Source organism: Gobio gobio (assembly GCF_949357685.1).
Source record: "Gobio gobio genome assembly, chromosome: 10".
Taxonomy (NCBI): domain Eukaryota; kingdom Metazoa; phylum Chordata; class Actinopteri; order Cypriniformes; family Gobionidae; genus Gobio; species Gobio gobio.
The window spans coordinates 3,036,683-3,056,515 of NC_137116.1; the positions used below are offsets into that span (position 1 = coordinate 3,036,683).

At 41.6% G+C, this 19,833-nt stretch overlaps 1 protein-coding gene across 3 annotated transcripts in view; it reads right to left on the reverse strand.

Annotated features, from left to right (window-relative positions):
• Window positions 1-18,649, reverse strand: part of sypb (synaptophysin b) — a 32,978-nt gene extending 14,329 nt beyond the window's left edge. For 2 of the 3 annotated variants that reach the window (XM_079827692.1, XM_079827693.1), the window contains exons 1-2: window positions 18,522-18,571; window positions 12,656-12,721 (exon numbers count right to left, since the gene is read on the reverse strand). In XM_079827692.1, the coding sequence (XP_079683818.1) occupies window positions 12,656-12,721; window positions 18,522-18,539 (84 nt within the window). In that variant the 5' untranslated portion in view covers window positions 18,540-18,571. Of the gene's footprint in view, window positions 1-12,655; window positions 12,722-18,521 lie in introns of all 3 variants that reach the window. The other variant, XM_079827691.1, reaches the window with a different exon arrangement.
• Between the last annotated feature and the right edge of the window lie 1,184 nt (window positions 18,650-19,833).

A 19,833-nucleotide genomic window follows, 5' to 3' on the forward strand; every position in this document is an offset into this window, starting at 1 on the left:
GAGCATAATCATTACAATATGCACCCCCAGTCAAACATTTGAAACATTTATTGTTTATTTGAAGAAGAAAAAAATACAGTAAAAACGGTTTTATTACAGTTTAAAAATAACTTTGTTTCCTATTTAAATATGCATTTATATGTAATTCATTTCTTTGATGGCTCACAAATTAATACTGTAATTCAGTAAGACACATTTATTAAATGTTAAATTTATTTATTTTTATTTTATTTATTTTTAGACAGGATTCAGAGCTCTTGTTTGTCAATACCAGGCTGTATATAAGCTTTTAACTTGGCTAGTGTCATGTAATAGCACAGTGCAAACTGGATAGGAAAAGCTTTTGTGATTATCTTAAACAGGACATCACAGTAATATGCACATTTTGATGAATAGAAAGTTCAAGAGAACAGCATTTATTTGAAATAGAAATCTTTTGTAACATTATAAATGTCTTTATTGTCACTTTTGATCAATTTAATGCATCCTTGCTGCATAAAAGTGATCATTTCTTAAAACCCCCAATTTTTGAACAATAATTTGTTACAATTATATAGCGCTTTTCTAGGCACTCAAAGCGTTTTACATAGAAGGGGGAATCTCCTCAACCACCACCAATGTGCAGCATCCACCTGGATGATGCGACAGCAGCCATATTGCGCCAGAACGCTCACCACACATCAGCTTATTGGTAGAGAGGAAACAGAGTGATGAAGCCAATTGTATATATATATATGGGGATGATTAGGAGGCCATGATGGACAGGGGCCAATGGGCAAATTTGGCCAGGATGCCGTGGTCACACCCCTACTCTTTATCGAAGTACATCCTGGGATTTTTAATGACCACAGAGAGTCTGGACCTCGGTTTAACGTCTCATCTGAAGGACGGTGCTTGTTACAGTATAGTGTCCCCTCCCCATCACTATACTGGGGCGTTAGGACCCACACAGACCACAGTGTGAGCACCCCCTGCTGGCCTCACTAACACCTCTCCCAGCAGCAACCTAGTTCCCTTTCGAGGGAACTCCCACTGCATCGGTAACGACGAATTTGGGGACACTCCCTAAGCAACAGCGCGTCTGAAGTATGAATGAAATCAGGCCAATCCTGATTGGTGTTGCGTCATGACGTAACTATGACGGCGTACCCGGAAGGTACATATAGGGCAGCCCAGGCATAGTAATGGCAGTTATCGCTCTTCAGCATAGCGCTCTGTGTGAAATCTGTCTGTCTATTTATTGTTGTTTGTCAAAAAGTGAAAGTGTGTGTGAAATGGCGACTGGAAAGTGAGAGAGTTTAAGCAGTGTGTGCATCCGTGTCCCCGTTACATGTCGGGCTCGGATGCACACCTGCTGTGTGTGCAGTGTCTGGGTGTTCAGCATACTCGGGCGGCTCTCGAGGGAGCCGCTTACGAGCATTATATGAAAGCTGACACTCAGGCTGCTCCGCTCTCGGCTGGCCGTGTTCAGTGAGACCAGCCAGCCTCGTGAGCCCTGTGGATCGGTCCCGCATCCGCCGAGGCGGTGCGGCGAGGCCGGTCATGGGGCTCACGGATGGACTGTCAGCGGGACTTGGGACTGCTGAGGCATCTTCCCAGTCTTTGTCTGACAGTTCAGATGTTCTCCTTCCCCGTGTGGAAGCCCGCGCTGCGGCTTCTTCCCCCGGGGCGGAGGACCCGATGCTTCAGCGGTCTGATTCTGAGGAATTAGACGCGCTCAGCATCGAGGCAGTCAAAGTCATGAAGCACTCCTTATATATGCAATTAAAGTGAACACACGCGATCGGTGTGCATGAGATACTGGATGGCTGCATTTAAATCTGAGGATTTAAATGAAATATGAGCTGACTCTGAGGAGTTAGATATTCAGCCTGTCATTCAGACCATGTTTCACCGTATTGTTTGAAACTGTTTGGCTTTTTTTCTCGAGGGATGAAAGCCAATTTGTATTATGACGGCTTGAACCACGTTGCTGAGGCAACGCGGGGTTTATGAGTCCATATAATACAAATAAACAGTTCGTCTGATGATTACGGCCACATTTAATTCTGAGGAATTAAATAAAATATAATCTGACTTTGAGGAGTTAGATATTCAGCCTATCATTCAGACTTTGTTTCACCTTATTGTGGCTGCATTTAATTTTGAGGAATTAAATTAAAATATTATCTGACTTTGAGGAGTTAGATGTATTTTAATGCAGCCTGTCATTCAGTTCAGTTGGCACGGGGTTGGTGATTATGATGGCATTTAATTCCAAGGAATTGAGTGTCGTGTTATCCGACTTTGATAAATTGGATACTTTAATTCTGTCACCCAAGCGTGTTTAACTTGTGAACTGGATATTCATCTAAGATGGAGCCCTCCTGAAGTGATGTCGTTCTCGCCGCCTTGTGGCCTGCGGGACACATCAGGTTTAGGCAAGGGCTAATCGCAGTGTCCGTCCCTTAGATGAGGCCCCTGCTGGCCAGCCCCCTCTCCCGGGTAGGAGCGACCGAGGTCGTTTTCCCCCAGGAGCTCTCGGGAAATCAGTGCTGTGTTCCCGCCGTCAAAGACGCTTCGGGCCTCACTGATTTCCCGCGCACGCACGCCGCCGTCGTCGCCTCCAGTAGGACTTGCGACTGGGCAGCGAACGTGTGCGCCAACCGAAAAACGTTCTCGACTGCTCCCTGCCGGTTAGCCGCTTCAGGGGGTCGGGAATGAGTTTCGGTTGACACCCGAGGCCAGCCTCGAGAGGCTGGTTCCCTTAGTAGATTATCTCGGCGCATGGTCATGCCTTCCGAGTGTGTCTACGTGGGTCCTGCAGACTGTAGAGCTGGGTTACAGGCTTCAGTTCGGTTCTCCTCCCCCGAAGTTCAACGGGGTGGTCCGGACTGTGGTCGGCCCAGGGCAGGTTCGGGTTATGGAACAAGAAGTACAGCCCTGTTAGCCAAGGAGGCCATAGAACGGGTCCCTCTGGCAGACAGGAAGTCCGGATTCTAATGCCGGTACTTCATAGTTCCTAAGAGGGATGGCGAGTTGTGTCCAACTTTAGACCTGAGGTACTTGAATCGTTCTCTGAGGAGATTCAGATTCAAGATGCTTAGCAATTCCTCCATTGTGATTCAGATCCAGTCTGAGGACTGGTCTGTCACGATGGGTCTGAAGAGGACGCATACTTCCCTGTATCCATCCTTCTGTGTCACAGGAAGTTCCTGAGGTTCGCTTTGGGGGCAAAGCGTACCAATATCGGGTTCTTCCAGGCGGCCTAGCCCTTTGAGACTCTACACGCAGTAGCGTGTTGACGCCTTCTCAGAGAACTGTGTTCCTGGGAGTCGTATGGGATTCTCTACGTTGGGGGCACAATTGTCTCCCGCACGTATCGAGTCCATACGGGCGGTGGTCTCTAGAAGGAAGCTAGGCCACAGCATCACTGTGAAGCAGTTTAAGGACTGCTGGGGCTCATTGCGGCTGTGTCCAACAGAATATCTCTTGGCCTGCTGCATGAGATCCTTACAGTGATGGCTGGGAATCAAGGGGTTTTCCTCGAGGGGAAAACCATTCTGTATGATCAGGGTAACGCGCAGATGCCTTCGTTCCCTAGTCATATGGAAGAACCTTGGTTTCTGTCCCAAGGGCCAGTGTTAGGAGCGTCCTGTTGCCGGGATTCCGTTTCAACAGACGCCTCCCTCACTGGCTGGGACGTGGTCATGGCAGCCGCTTGCGAGAGGTCTGTGGGAGACCCGGCATTTCTCCTGGCACATCTATTGCCTGGAAATGCTGGCGGTCTACAAAGCTCTGAGGAGCTTTTTCCCGGACCTCCGCGGCCACCATGTCCTGATACGGTAGTAAACCAGGTGGCTTTCCTTAAGGGGAAATCTATTCTGTATGATCAGGGTAACGCGCAGTGGCCTTCGTTCCCTAGTCATATGGAAGTAGCCTTGGTTTCTGTCCCAGGTGCCAGTGTTGGGAGCGTCCTGTTGCCGGGAATCCGTTTCAACAGACGCCTCCCTCACTGGCTGGGACGGGGTCATGGCGGCCGCCTTGCGAGAGGTCTGTGGGAGACCCGGCATTTCTCCTGGCACATCTTTTGCCTGGAAATGCTGGCGGTCTACAAAGCTCTGAAGAGCTTTTTCCCGGACCTCCGCGGCCACCATGCCCTATACGAAGTAAACCAGGTGGCTTTCCTTAAGGGGAAATCCATTCTGTATGATCAGGGTAACGCGCAGTGGCCTTCGTTCCCTAGTCATATGGAAGAAACCTTGGTTTCTGTCCCAGGTGCCAGTGTTGGGAGCGTCCTGTTGCCGGAAAATCCGTTTCAACAGACGCCTCCCTCACTGGTTGGGGCACGGCATCAGGGGGTTGAGGTCGCGCCCTCTATGCAGACTGGCGCATCACATCCTCCTGTGGTCCCAAGGGAAACTGTTGTCCATCAGGGCAATGTATGTCCAGGGGGTCCAAAATCAGGGAGCAGACATCCTGTCGAGGCAGGGGCTGAGGCCCGGGGAATGGCGACTCCACCCGGAGGTGGTGGAGGCCATGTGCGAGAGATTTGGCCCAGTGGAAGTGGATTTATTCGCGTCTCGAGAGACGACCCACTTTCCACTGTGGTTTTCTCTCACGCATCCGGCCCCTCTGGGGCTGGATGCCATGGTGCAGACATGGCCGAGGCTACGTCTGTATGCATTTCCCCCGATCGCTCTGCTCCCGGGAGTCCTGGAGCGGGTCCGTCGACAAGGCGCCAACCTGCTTCTGGTGGCGCCACGTTGGCCGACTCGGGTTTGGTTCTCGGACATCATATCTCTGCTGGCAGGTCAACCCTGGGAGATTCCTCTGAGGAGGGATCTCCTGTCTCAGGCAGGGGGCACGATATTTCACCCCCGGCCCGAGTTATGGAACCTTTGGGTCTGGCCCCTGAGGGGGCCAGATACCTAGAGGCTGGCCTGCCGGCCGATGTGATCGAGACCTTACTCAGTTCCAGGGCTCCATCTACAAGGAGACTGTACAGCCTCAAGTGGAATGTGTTTTCCACTTGGTGTAGAGAGCGTGAGGTGGACCCAGTTAACTGCCCAGTGGCTTCAGTGCTGGAGTTCCTCCAAGATCGTTTCTCTGCAGGGCTTACCCCGTCCACACTCAAGGTGTACGTGGCTGCCATTGGGGCTTTCCACACACCGTTGGGTGATGGGCCTTTGGGTAGGCACCAGTTGGTTGTACGGTTCCTCCGTGGGGCTCGGAGGATGAGGCCTGCGGCTCGGTCCAGAGTCCCAACCTGGGACCTGGCAGTGGTTCTCGAGGGATTGGCTGAGGCCCCCTTCGAGCCACTAGAGTCAGCAGACCCAAAGAGCTTGACCCTTAAGATGGCCTTTCTCTTAGCCATCACTTCTCTGAGGAGGGTGGGGGACCTTCAGGCCTTGGCGCTTACGCCGACTTGCCTGGAGTTTGCCCCTGGCGAAGTGAAGGCCATCTTACACCCTAGGGCCGGTTATGTGCCCAAGGTGCCATCAAACGTGGTCAGGCCTTTGGTTCTTCAGGCATTTCATCCTCCGCCTCACGTGACGGCGGAAGAAGGGAGGCTTCACCTGCTCTGCCCGGTCAGAGCCCTTAAATTATATGTGGAGAAGTCTGCGCAGTGGAGGAAGCTGAGCAGCTATTAGTGTGTTTTGGTTCATCTAAGAAGGGGCTGCCTGCGTCAACCCAGACTATTAGTAACTGGATTGTCCAGGCAATAGCCACGGCCTATCAGGTGCGCAACCTGCCTTCACCTATGGCCGTGAGGGCACATTCCACCAGGGGCATGGCCTCTTCGGTGGCCCTCCTTTCTGGGGTCCCCTTGCAGGACATTTGCGAGGCGGCCGGATGGGCTACTCCACACACCTTTATTAGGTTTTATAGTCTGCACCTCCCTGCGACGCCCGGTGCTAGGGTACTCCAGTCCTAGCTGTGCCCGGTTTCCGGCTTCACACTAGGACTGGTGCTACCATCGGTGTGGCCTAGTGGGTACTCGTTCCCCAAATTCGTCGTTACCGATGCAGTGGGAGTTCCCTCGAAAGGGAACGGCTCGGGTTATGTATATAACCCTTGTTCCCTGAGAAAGGGAACGAGCACTGCATCTCGTCGCCACACCTCGGCAGGCCTGGAGCGCATGCTTCATCGCGATAACTGCCATTACTATGCCTGGGCTGCCCTATATGTACCTTCCGGGTACGCCGTCATAGTTACGTCATGACGCAACACCAATCAGGATTGGCCTGATTTCATTCATACTTCAGACGCGCTGTTGCTTAGGGAGTGTCCCCAAATTCGTCGTTACCGATGCAGTGCTCGTTCCCTTTCTCAGGGAACAAGGGTTATATACATAACCCGAGCCGTTTTCCCAGTTGGTCTCCCATCCAGGTACTAACCAGGCTCAGCCCTGCTTAGCTTCAGTGGGAAACCAGTCTTGGGCTACAGGGTGATATGGCTGATGGTAACAATGGTTTACCATCACATGAAAGTAAACTTTTAAATAAAAAAATATGGTTTCAGACTTGTAAAACTCTGATTTAAAAATGTCAAGAAAAAGAAGGTCATTTCATATAAAATAAAGAGAAAATACAGAAACGAGAATGGTTAATGTTTCTATGTTAATTGACCATCTGTTGTGTCACACCATTTAAAATATAAAATATCTGCTAACCCAAACAGATTGCGCTGCTGACACAAGCGTACACAGTGCAAAGAAATGCAGCTACTGTATCCAGAAGACTATGTTGCACCTGTTATCATGGATACTTAGCAAATGAGATGAGGTGACAAACATGAGGTACAATAATTAACAAAATAACACCTAGCAAATGCACTGGCACACAACCACCCACCCACACAAACACATACAAACACACACACACACACACACACAGAGAGATTAGTTGGTCAGAGTATTTTTACCACACCCTCCCTTCACTGCAGGAAGATCCGATTGAATAGAAAATCCGGCTATTAATCTTACTGAAGTGCTTCACCATCTGTCACTACACTGTGCTGATCTACTACACGTCACTCTACACACACACACACACTTACACACAAACAGACAAATAAGCTCGGTTGCAAAACAAAGTGAGCTGCCTTGCTGCCTACGTTGGTAGCTGCCTCCTAACCACGACTGAATAAGTGACGTTACAAAGCCAGAATCTCTGCGTGCCACAAATAGCCATCTGTGCACAATTTATTTCAGTTTGGAATCAGCATGTTGCTAAGCTAATGGCGTGACACTCTGATAAGCATTAAAGAACACAACATTGGTTCCCATTGACCTTCACTGTATGGACCAAAAAACCCCCCACTGAAACAGTTTGTAAATATCGGCTTCTGTGTTCGAAGTTTGGAACGACATGAGGGAGAGTAAATAATGATAGAATTCTTAGGTGAACTATCCATTTAAATACACTTCACGAGCTCACACTTACATCAAATTAAATTTGCAATTTTGCAAATCGAACCAACATTGATATAGCAAAGCTGTTTCAACATTTTACTTTCAACATGGTGGAATTATTTATAAATGTTAGCATTGATTCATTAGTTGTTTTTTTACCTGAACCATTTCTCATTAAATTATATTTGAAAAAAATTCTCAACATTGAAACAAGTTAAGTCCATTTTTTAATTACTTTTAACTAATTTAACAATATTTTTTAGTAGTGAATGAATCATATGTTTCTGGCCCTGTGCATTTTTTTAATGCAATGCAGCATAAATGTTCCTAAACTTTCTAGGTAGCTCACTAAGATTTAAAGGAACACTCCACTTTTTTTGAAAAAAGGCAAATTTTTTCAACTCCCCTAGATTTAAACAGTTGAGTTCTACCGTTTTTGAATCCATTCAGCCGATCTCCGGGTCTGGCGGTAGCACTTTTAGCATAGCTTAGCATAAATCATTGAATCTGATTAGACCGTTAGCATCTCGCTCAAAAATGACCAAAGAGTTTCAATATAATATCGTAATATCATTGCGTCTGCTGAACCCATGGTATTGCAGCAAAGTTCCTTGATTATGACGCAGGAATGAGAGTATAGTTCCTAGCCATATCGGCCTAGAAAATCACAACTTTCCATTTTCTGTCGGTCTTAGTACACGATGTAACTACAGAAGTGTCAAGTTTTAAATAGGAAAAATATCTAAACTCTTTGGTCATTTTTGAGCGAGATGCTAACGGTCTAATCAGATTCAATGATCTATGCTAAGCTATGCTAAAAGTGCTACCGCCAGACCCGGAGATCGGCTGAATGGATTCGAAAACGGTAAAACTCAACTGTTTAAGAGTTGGAACATGGAACATTTTCAAAAAAAAGTGGAGTTTTCCTTTAAATACAGTCATATAGCCCAGAGACAGAACCAAAGCATGTGCATGAATGTACTCAAATGCACTTCTACTCATCTTGTGAATCTCACTACACACATGGGACAAGCACCCGATAAAATAAACACAACACTTCATTATTCTGGGCTGTCTGAGTGTCTCAGGGAATTAAATAGGTTATTACTTGCAATGAGTTATTATATTCTTGAGAAGGCAAGACAGATAATAAGAAAGATGGAGACAAAAATACAACAGAAAGTAAAACACACAAGCTCGATTATTTTGCTTTTGCTTTATTAAAGATCAGGGCTACTCTTAGCTTGACGGATGTTGAAAATGATTGGTGAATTAAAACATCCGATAGGAATTTAAGATCCAGTAGGATCTTATTTGATTCCTCGAATCCTACTGGATATTGTGTAATCTTTAACAGAAAGCTACTTGCCGTGTATTGGAATAATGTCTTGCAGATCTGTTAAATGAAATCCCAGAGGGAGCTTTAAGAGTTTTAAAATCCCCATAGATTTTCTTTCAATTCTTTTTGAAACAGCTGCACTTTATCCGGCTGGGAATTACGTGTTCCCATCTAGGTTTTCGCTTTGTGATGCTGTAATTGCTGTAAGAAAATTGCCATTTAGGATGGGTAGGCATTCCTTAAGGATTTGCAACTATAAAGGAATAAATGAATGAAGAATGGTGAAAGAAAGTAATAAGGAATGATGTATAGCTACAACTTTAATTGTTTCTTTTGTATCATATCTGGATTCTGTTTTGGCAATAGGACAAGATGGGCAATCAAAAATACACTGACGACAATAGATATATTTGTGATAATGGGATTAAAAAAAAAAACAGGAATTATAGAGGCATGAAAATGACCTAAAGCAGTGTGCTGCATTTATTGGCTCTAGTTTCTAGTAACACTAATAGAAATAAGTTAAAAGCAGGAAGTCAGAAATAAGTTAAATACATTAATATAATTTCAAAGTTATGAAATCATAACATCCATTTTTAAGTATTGAATAACAGTATAGCTCAAGTAATGGTGTCACGTGTATGCTCTGTTTTAGTTTTGTTTTCTCTGTGTATCTTGTGTTTTGCCTGAGGGTGTGTTTACACGATAACGTCATATATTAATCATAAAAACAGACAAAAACAGTGTCCCCGTTCATATAGAATTGTGAAAATGATTAAAAAGGCTGTATTATACATGTCAGGCCAATAGTTAGCGATGTCACTTTGTCATGAAACACCCCGTGACCACGTAATACACATGTGGGAACATGTACTGTAATACGCATGCGCTTGACATCACCGTTTTCAAAAGCTTGCTTTTTCAGGCCCACAAAACGCTGTTGTCGTGTAAATGAATGGCCAAAACGCATAAAAAGTTTTCTGTTTTCAGTTGAAAAGGTGTCATGTAAACATACCCTGAGTTTCCCGTTATCGTTAGTTTCCCTGGTTGTTAATTAGTTCTACGCACCTGTTCTGTTTTACCTTGATAACTCTCCTTTGTTTTTAAGCCCTTCAGTTCCCTTAATTTCATTGTCTGGTATAGTTTATGTTAAAGGTGCAGTGTGTGAAAATTTTTTTTCGGCATCTAGTGGTATGGTTGTGAATTGCATCCTCCCTCCCTTTCGGCGCACATAGAGAAGCTACGGGGGCAGACACAGGACAAAGATGTCGTAATCGGAGAGAGCAGAGAGTGACTAGCGCTCTGTAGAGCAGTTTGTCCGTTTAGGGCTACTGTAGAAACATGACGGCGGAAAATGGCCACTTCACTGTAAGGGGTGTATGAAGATAGAAATAGCTAATTTTAAGGTAATAAAAACATAGCAGTTCATTATGTAAGGTCTTTATACACCACTGAAAACATAGTTATGTATATTATACTGCATTTCTGTCAATAGATCCTCATAAATACTACACACTGCACCTTTAAAGGGATAGTTCACCCAAAAATGTCATGTCATGTCGTTCCAAACCCGTAATGCAGCATTCACACGGGGCGTCAGCGTTAATGCTTGACAGAGGGTGTGGCTGAAGCTTGGCGCTGATGCAACTGTCATAGTGACAACAGCCGATCACATTACATGCCGCGTCTGCTCTAGGGTTGCATGAACGCAATTGGCTAGCGTCTGCTCTAGGGTATTTGCATAGGGCGATCTGATTGGATGACGCCTGCGTTGGCGCTTGAAAAGTTGAGAAATCTTCAACTTCTGCCACTTGCAACTCGAGTGAAGCGACGCGACGGAATTCAGTTCAGCACCGCATGACATCACCCATTCAAAATAAATGAGAAGCGTTAACGCTGACGCCCCGTGTGAATGCAGCGTAAGACCTACGTTAATCATCGGAACACAAATGAAGATATTACTGATGAAATCCAAGAGCTCTCTGACCCCTCCATAGACATAAAAAGTATGGACTATTTTGTCAATGAAGGGGTCAGAAAGCTCTCGGATTTCATAAAAAATATCTTAATTTGTGTTCCGAAGATGATCGAAGGTCTTACGGGTTTGGAGTGACATGAGGGAGAGTAACTTATGACAGAATTTTCATTTTTGTGTGAACTAACCATTTAAGCATGGTTATTTCCTGAGCTTTTTCCCTGTGATTCTCCTTCGTGTTCCTAGTGGAATTTACTATTTTTTGTGATTGTGTGCAGACTACAGCCTACACAGCGCCTGACAAATGGGAGTTGAATTTTGTAATAGCAAGTGAATGTATTTATGCAATTAAGCATCATAAAAACCGAGACCATATGTTAACTGAGGATGCATGCCAGCTCCGGTCCAGTGACTATAAACTTCTCTCTAATTCTGAGCAATTAATTAGAGCAAACTTTAAAGAGAAATTTAGACAGAAATGGGCACAAATACATGACATATCACAGCAGGCTGTTAAATCTACAGATGTGCCAGAGGACCCATTTTGATTTCCTTAAAGGAAACATTTCAGAGGAAATGTACTGTTGCACTGAAGCACACAAATATAATAAAAATGTTTCTTCAGTTCAATCTAAGATTTTAAAACAGGCTAATTAAATCTTTAAGAAAAATAATACCGCAATACTTCCACCCAGGGCTTGACATTAACTTATTTTCTCACCAGCCACTGTGGCTACTGGATTTCCAAAGTTACTAGCCACAATTTTGACCTCAATACCATGGGGAAAAACTGCCATATAGATTTTATTAATATTACCTCATATTTTGGCAGCAGGTATATTAGGCTGCTGTCACTTTAAGACCTGACGCACAGATCCATTATACTGTTACACATGCATTTTCTTTCTCAACGGTTTATGTTCACTTAAAACATAACTGACATTTACATGAATACTCGCCAAGATCTGCATTTTGACATAATTTTTTGTGTATTTGACTGTTTAAGCGCAATAAGCACCGAAAAAGAACTCAATTTAGTTCTGAGAGGCGCCTTTATGTGCGCACACTTTGGGTGTGAGCACAAAATCCATGGAAATTGGCAAAATTATGCACAATAAGTGCAATCCCAAGCTGAAATTCAAGCACTGTAAAACCAACAATATTCATCCTGGGCGGGTTTGAGTGTCATTCGCTGTCGGAGAGATGAGAGAGAGAGAAAGAGCAGCTGGTATTGTCTATCTTTTCTGCGGAAAATGAGTATTGGAAGCGTTTCAGATATTTCAGTATATGAAATGTTTGACAACACAACATTGCACTTAGTTTATTATTTCAGATGCCTTTTTAAAAGACTACAATTTAAAAATGTGTAAATTATACATAGAATTCAACCTGCCAAAGTGCCTATAGGAGTGACTGCGTTACACGCCACTGCTGAAATACATCCGCATTTGGCGGGTGTTAATGTCAAGCCCTGCTTACACCTATATACAGTACCTACAAATCTATTTTACAACTTTAAACATGCACGAAAACACACATATTTGCAAACACATTTTCTAAAGATACTGGGGCACTTGAACTCAAAGGTTCATAAACGAAAGTCTTGATATACCATCTCTTGTAAACTACCGTCAGGTTCCTCTCATTACATAAGCAACAGCAGTGACTGTTCACAGCCACCCACACAAGCTGTGCACAACACCATGTGTGTGCGTGGTGTGTTTACTGCCAGCTATAATTAAGAGAAACTAAACTACATTTGCCTGTAGGAAATACCAGTGCTTTTGGTGAAATTACAGCTTTAATAGGTGCAACCCCGCCCAAATATCTAAAGATATGACAGTTTTTAGAAGGAAATAATATGAAGGAAAGAGAAAAGAAAGGACGTTATGTATTAAAAATAGCAAGATAAGAATAACAGCTTGCAAGAACTGTAGTTACTCACCCATTGTAAGATTTTAATGAATCCTAATGGCTGCTTGATGATTGTGAACTGCCCAGTGGCGACAAGCTAAAAAAAAAAAAAAAAGATAATGTCATTCAACAACAAAAAGTACTGCAACAAACCTGGTATATATCTCTGTGAAAAAGAAGTACAACTTGGCATTCTTATTATGATAATATACTTCAGTGCAATTTTTTCAGACCTTTAACTACATGTTAAATGCAATTTAATGAAAATGTATTATAGTTTAAAATGACATTAAATGCAATCAGTTTGTTAGGGTTATGTTGGTTTTTCCTGTGTTTTGGTTCCTATATTATTTGAAGGTGCCATAGAATAGAAAACTGTATTTACCGGCATAGTTGAATAATAGTTGTCTGGCTATCACCAGACTAAGCTCAATTTAAGATTGAACATTGGTCTGGGGAGTCTGCTCTGTATTTTCTACTGCACAAGAGGCGTCATAAACGAGCATAAATGAAATTACTTTGTACGCAATTGGATAGTCCTTCAACCAATAAGACCACAAGAGGCGTGATCAACAGGCAACGACCCATCGCTTCTCTATCCGCCATCATGTTAAACCCGCCAATAGCGCACCAGGTGGATAAGCCAGTCTGTGATTGGTGTAACAGAAGCAGTAGAAATGAATGTACAGGTTTCCAGACTGAGTTGCAGGGCGAAATCAAACCGCCGGCAGATCAGGCTGGGTTTTCCCAGTCTAGAATAATAGGAGTTCTGTACACAGAACTAACATGCCATGAGCCTCAAACACCATTGTTTCCTCCTTCATATGTAAATCTTGTGCTTGAAAAAGACCACTGAAAAACGTGCGAATCCCAACATAACACCGACGGTGACGTAACAGTCGGGAATCATTAATATTTATGCCTCCCCAAATTTGCATATCGCCTACCAACCCATGTCAAGGCCAGGCAGTATTATTAACGTGGACCTGCACGGCTGAATCATCAAAACTTCTGCAGGTATTGTGAAGATGAGGACAATGTGAACAATAGTGAAAACGGCAGATCATGGATATAAATGTTATGTTCCAGGCTGTGAAGGGCATGTGAGCACTTTTCATACCCTTCCCACAGAACAGAACTGTCATGGTTGATGTTTATCTATAACAGGATACCGCAACAATTTAATTCAAAGTTATTAGTTTGCTCTGACTAGTGTCAATTTCGTTAACGAAAATATGACGAAAAATTTTAATTGACGACCTTTTTTTTTTTCATGACTAAGACAAGACGAGATGACACAAATGTCCTTAAATGATTATTGTGACTAAAAATGCAATATCGTTGACGATATGTAGTTTAAAAAATAAAAACTTGAACAAAAAGCAAAAAAAAAGGGAGGGGTTCGAGTGTTTGTGTTTGCGGTTGCCAGATTTCAGTAATTTAAATCCCCAAATCAGAGCTTTTCTGCTAAAAGAACATGTATTCTATCCGGTGTTTTACTTAAAATGTGCAATCTGGCAAGCTACAGGCTACAAGCAACATGTGCCTTGCTGTAAAACAGCCAATCAGAGCAGAGCTCAACATTATTATACATGATCCTTCCAAATAAGCAAGAAACAGACCATTTCATTCGAGGGACAAATTCTAGGGTTGTAAATGGACATGTAAAACCATATCAGGAGCATTTTTGCCCTTACCTAAGCTGCATACCTTCTATGTAGATATCAGAGAACAATTTAAAATATTGTATCAATGCATTCTATGGCATCTTTAAGTTTTCTTCATGAAAATACATTTCAATTTCAAGATATTCTCAATATTTTTGTTACATTTATTTTAGACTCAAGACTTAAAGACTGTACAAACTGCTTGCTGCTTTATAGTAAAAGTATTAAATTAGTGAACACAAACTTAAGGGATAGTTCACCCAAAAATGAAAATTCTGTCATTAATTCCTCACCCTTATGTCGTTCCAAACCCGTAAGACCTTTGTTCATTTTCGGAACACAAATGAAGATATCTTTGATGAAATCCGAGAGCTCTCTGACCCCTTCATAGACAGCAATTGTCCACTTGACTCCAGTGGTTTAACTTTAATTTTATGAAGCGACGAGAATACTTTTTGTGCGCAAAAACAAACAAAAATAACGATTTTATTCAACAAATTTGTTCTAGCCTGTGTAACAGTGCAGCTCCCGTGTCATCATCACACGCATCCGTCGTGGTGCTCACGTGAACAGCACCGGCTGCCATAGATCTCGAGAGCGGTGCACTGCTTACAACAGAAGCTGCGTAAGAGACAGGCTAGAACAAAACTGTCGAATACAGTTGATATTTTTGTAGTTTTTGCACACAAAAAGTATTCTCGTCGCTTCATAAAATTAAGGTTGAACCACTGTTGTCACATGGACGATTTTAACAATGTTTTTTACTACCTTTCTGGGCCTTGAAAGTAGATAATATCTTAATTTGTGTTCTGAAGATGAACGAGGGTCTTATGGGTTTCAAACATAGACCGTAAAAAAATATCAACGATACGACTTCATTCTCTTCCGCTGAAGAAAAGTGAAGCCTCCGGAGGTCTGAATATGGCGCTGACATCTTGCGCAGATTTGGGACCGGAGTCTGCGCAGTAGAGAGCAGGAAGTAGAGGCGTGATATCAAAAGCCCGCCCACACTCTCGCAGATGTAGAACAATTCATTATGTTGGTGTGAAATAAACAGTTATGGAAATGTAGAAATTAAAGCTAAAGCTCCGATCTCCTCCCGAAACAAGTCAGTTGGTGCCTCAGTGACAACTTCACTCAGAGAAGCCATCAATCAACTGTCAATCATGATGTTGCCCCCGCCCCCCCCCCCCCGTATTTATGGCATCAAATAACTAACTAAAACCAAACTTATTTAAAAAAACAAACACTTGAAATGAAATCAGCATGATAAAAACTGCCTACAATGATAGAAACCATCTTTGGGGGAAAAGTAATTTGATTTGTTTAGTTAGTCTCGCATCCATTAGAATCCACGGAGGGGCGGGGGATATGAGCTATACTGGGACCAACCACCTGGGGGGCGATCGAGGCGCGTAGGCTTTAGAACGAGTGCGGCAGGCTTGGTTTCAAACAACATAAGGGTGAGGAATTAATGACAGATTTTTCATTTTTGGGTGAACTAACCCTTTAAATAAGTTCACATGACTCATAAATATTGTTTTTTATATTGGCCAAATATTTGAGTTCATTTGTTGGGTCTACTACTCAATTTGATTTGTTGTGGTATCAAATGTGGTTGTTCAGCAGATCTACAGATCAAATTTTTTTTTACTTACTTCATAAATGATATTTCTTTGATTTCACAGTTTTAAAATGTACTTAATATTTTTTAATGTTTCACCAAAAAAATTAGTACATCATAGTTAAGTTTTTAGATTGTATGCATACTTAAAATATGATTTGAAGTACACTACAAGTGCACATTCAACAAAATAATGCACACTGCTTTTTCACAAGAGAGCAATCCTTGTACCCATAGGTCTGTCTATCTGTCTGTCTGTCTGTCTGTAGAATGTAGAGAGCATTTTCAGCTTATTGGTTCTACTGAGCTCAGTCACGTATTTTGGTGGATATAGCAGGTATGTTTCATTTGTCTCCTTTCTCTGAATACACATTTCCCCTTCTCTTTTTAAATTTTTTTTAAATATATTTTTTAATTAATGCTTGAAATAACAAACATAGGAACATTGCCAAGGGAATACACATAGAAACATAAACACACACAATTAAAATACATACAAGAAAAAAACAAGACAAAAAAAAGTTAATCAAAATCATAAGTAATCAAATCATAAGTTACTAGGACACAGTACAATAACATACAAACAATTACAAGGAAAGCTTTAAATACATAGATTTTCTTTAAATATTTATTCATAATCATAGTATTTATGGAATATTAGGGTTTTCTTATTCCTTATGTAATAAAGAAATTTAAGAAGTGAGTTTAATTCAATTTTAAAGTGGGTGTACACTCTAAAAAAAAAAGGTTCTATATTGCACCAAAAATGGTTCTTGGCTCATAATCATAGGGGAACCTTTTTTAGTGCTATATAGCACCAATTTTGGTGCTTCAGTGGTTCTTCAGCGGTTCTTCAGCGGTTCTTCAGCGGTTCTTCAGAGGTTCTTCACCGGTTCTTTGACTAAGGTGCTATATAGCACCTCTGAAGAACCGCTGAAGAACCACTGAAGCACCAAAATTGGTGCTATATAGCACTAAAAAAGGTTCCCCTATGATTACGAGCCAATAACCATTTTTGGTGCCATATAGAACCTTTTTTTTTAGGATGGAATACTGTTTGCACATTTTTGCTTATAAATGAAACATTTTCCATATAAAATAAAAAAATTAACAATATACTCCAGGGGTCTATTTTTAATATCTTTATAATAAAAAATTATTTCTTTTAAACTGAAAGAGTGTGTAACATTGGCAGAATCAAATATGTGAGAACCTAGGTCAAACCAAAATCGTTTGGAAATAGGGCGACCAAAAAACAAGTGTTCAAATGTCTCCTCTGCTTCTTTACAAAAAGAACATGAGCTGTCAATGTCCAAATACTTAGAAATGTTATATATATATATATATATATATATATTTTTTTTTTTTTTTTTTTTTTTTTTGCTTTTGCTTTATTGGAAATAACAATTTTCCCAGGTAAAAGCCAGGCCCTTTTCCAGTCAATATCTTAATTTCCCCCCTCTCAAATACACTACTGTCCCTGCTTGCGTCAGTGATGACGACAGAGCTGCCCGCCGCAGCGTCCAGAGCGCACGTGAGAGGAGAGGGAGACTTTGCGAGCATTAGAATTAGTCAAAGCTGCTTATCTCAACGTTTCCTTTATGAAAGTGCAACTAGCGAGCATTTGCAGGCTACAGGCCGATATATTCGACTCGCACAGCGGGCATAGGGCCAGAGAGCACGCGAGTGAATGCGGCACAATGCAGACTGATGCAGCGTCGCACAATCATTTCTCACTTTGCTCTTCGGTGCCCATGCAAACCATATATTCCAGATTGTGATATCCCTGTTCTGTTATAATTTAATAAATGTCAGACACCGTATAAAATAGTATTCTGAAGTACGATTCATTTTAGCGAATCGGTTCTCTCGGACGGGTTTATTTAATTTAGCTAACGGTTAGCTCATCGAATAGTCAAAAGCAGCATTCTAGTTTGGGTTATATAGATTGTATATGGTTCCAACCATAGATTGTAAAAACATGTAACGTTAACCCACTCACAGTTTTACTCCCAAATATCTCCCTTAGACGCGAATGATTTACGAACGTTATGTGAATCGGTTCGTTCGAACCACTAAAAAGAACCGGCTCAAAAAAAGATTCGTCCGCGAATTGGACATCAATGTAAATACACAGATAGATCAATTTCGTACTTTTATTACTCATCACACAGGCGCAACATGAAAATAACGACTTTAAGCTATTTGATCAGCCAGTTTGAATCATATAGCTGCCCGTTTGTATAGTTGCGCATTAGTTCAGTCATCATACTAAATAATATAACGTAGGCTATAACGTTATCCCATAGTATAAAATACCACCGTCGCAATGCACTGCTTGGATCCTATTGTTATTTATCGGTTTTACGCAAATTGTCTTGAATTGCTGACGGTTTTCTGTAATTTGGTGGCATCCAAAAGGGATTCCCTGAAAGTCAACGAGACGTCGTCTCTAGGTATTTTCTTGTCCTGATAAGTCTTGTTAAAATCAATGTTAGTCAGTCAGATAACAGTTCCCTGCTTGCCTTTAGGCCTATACGCAAATAAGTTCGAGGACTTTGCAGTTCATTGTTTATTAGGTGAATAGCTGTGATTGAATGCCTTACCTGGTTGACAACATCCATCTCGGCCGCCTTGACGCTGATAAGAGGATCAGACGAGTGGAGGCAGAGCGCCGCTACATCCGGGTCGCAGCAGCAGCAGCAGCAGCTCCCAAACACTCCTGACAACCGCTCAGGATAATCTACTATCGGTCAAGTCATGCTTTTCTGAGGAAATGTGCTTCTTTCACAGTTACACTCCTTATCAGACTGTACTGCTTTAATATTATGGGTACTAATTATAAATATTATATAATATTAAACTTTTGTACAGGATGAAGATGTCGATTTTTTTTCTTATTTTCTTTAAATGAAATATATATATCATTTAGTACTGCCCTTCGGAAGCAACAGATCATACAACAGCTTTTCATGAAGACAAATTAAATACAATTTACCTTGATCTTCAAATTCAATCTTAATGCATCGTGTTTCCTTCTGGAGCATCAGTGAATGTCTGAACCTTGTTTAATAGTTGTGTTTGAGTCCCTCAGTGTGAAAAGACGGATCTCAAAATCATACAGTCACTGCTGGAAAGAGTATATCAAATATGTAAAAGATGCTGGAAATCTGAAGAACTTGCAGGACCTGGATGATTTTTCTGAAGAACATTGGGCAGTTTAACTGATCAGGGCAAACAAGAGACTCAAGAACAACCATCACAAAGCAAAAAAAAAAAAAAGCATCTGTGGAGAATCCAGGTAAAGACACACAGTATAGAATCAGTGGTTCATAAACCACTCTTTTTTAGGTATTTGTTTTTATAAATTCAGCTATTTTTTGTCTTGTGCTGTAAACATTTTTATGTAAAATCTTATTCAGGACAGTATTATAAAAAAATAACATGCATTTATATGATATCTCTTATTTTGTTTAAAAGAATCATATTTTTACAGATTCTGCAAGGAGTTCACATAATTTTTCTCGCAACTGTAGATATATATATATATATGTATGTATGTATGTATATATTGTTTATTATAATAAATAATACATTCTGTCGGACATACAATTATACAAATCTCACATCTTGTGCAAATCAATAAAAATGTTATTTCTTTATACTGACTGTTTCCCACTTGTTTTAGCTTCAACATTGAACAATTGAAAATATTTCCTTATATTCCTTATATTTCCTTATAATATTTGCTCTACACAAGCAAAAAAGTACCACTGGACATGCAACAAAAATATTTTTAAAATATAATAATAATTAAAGGGATTTAAGTGAATAAAACTATTAAAAAAATAACTAGAATTCATTTAATTTATTGCAAAGGTATCCCATTTTAATTAGGCTACATGATTTTGAATGACA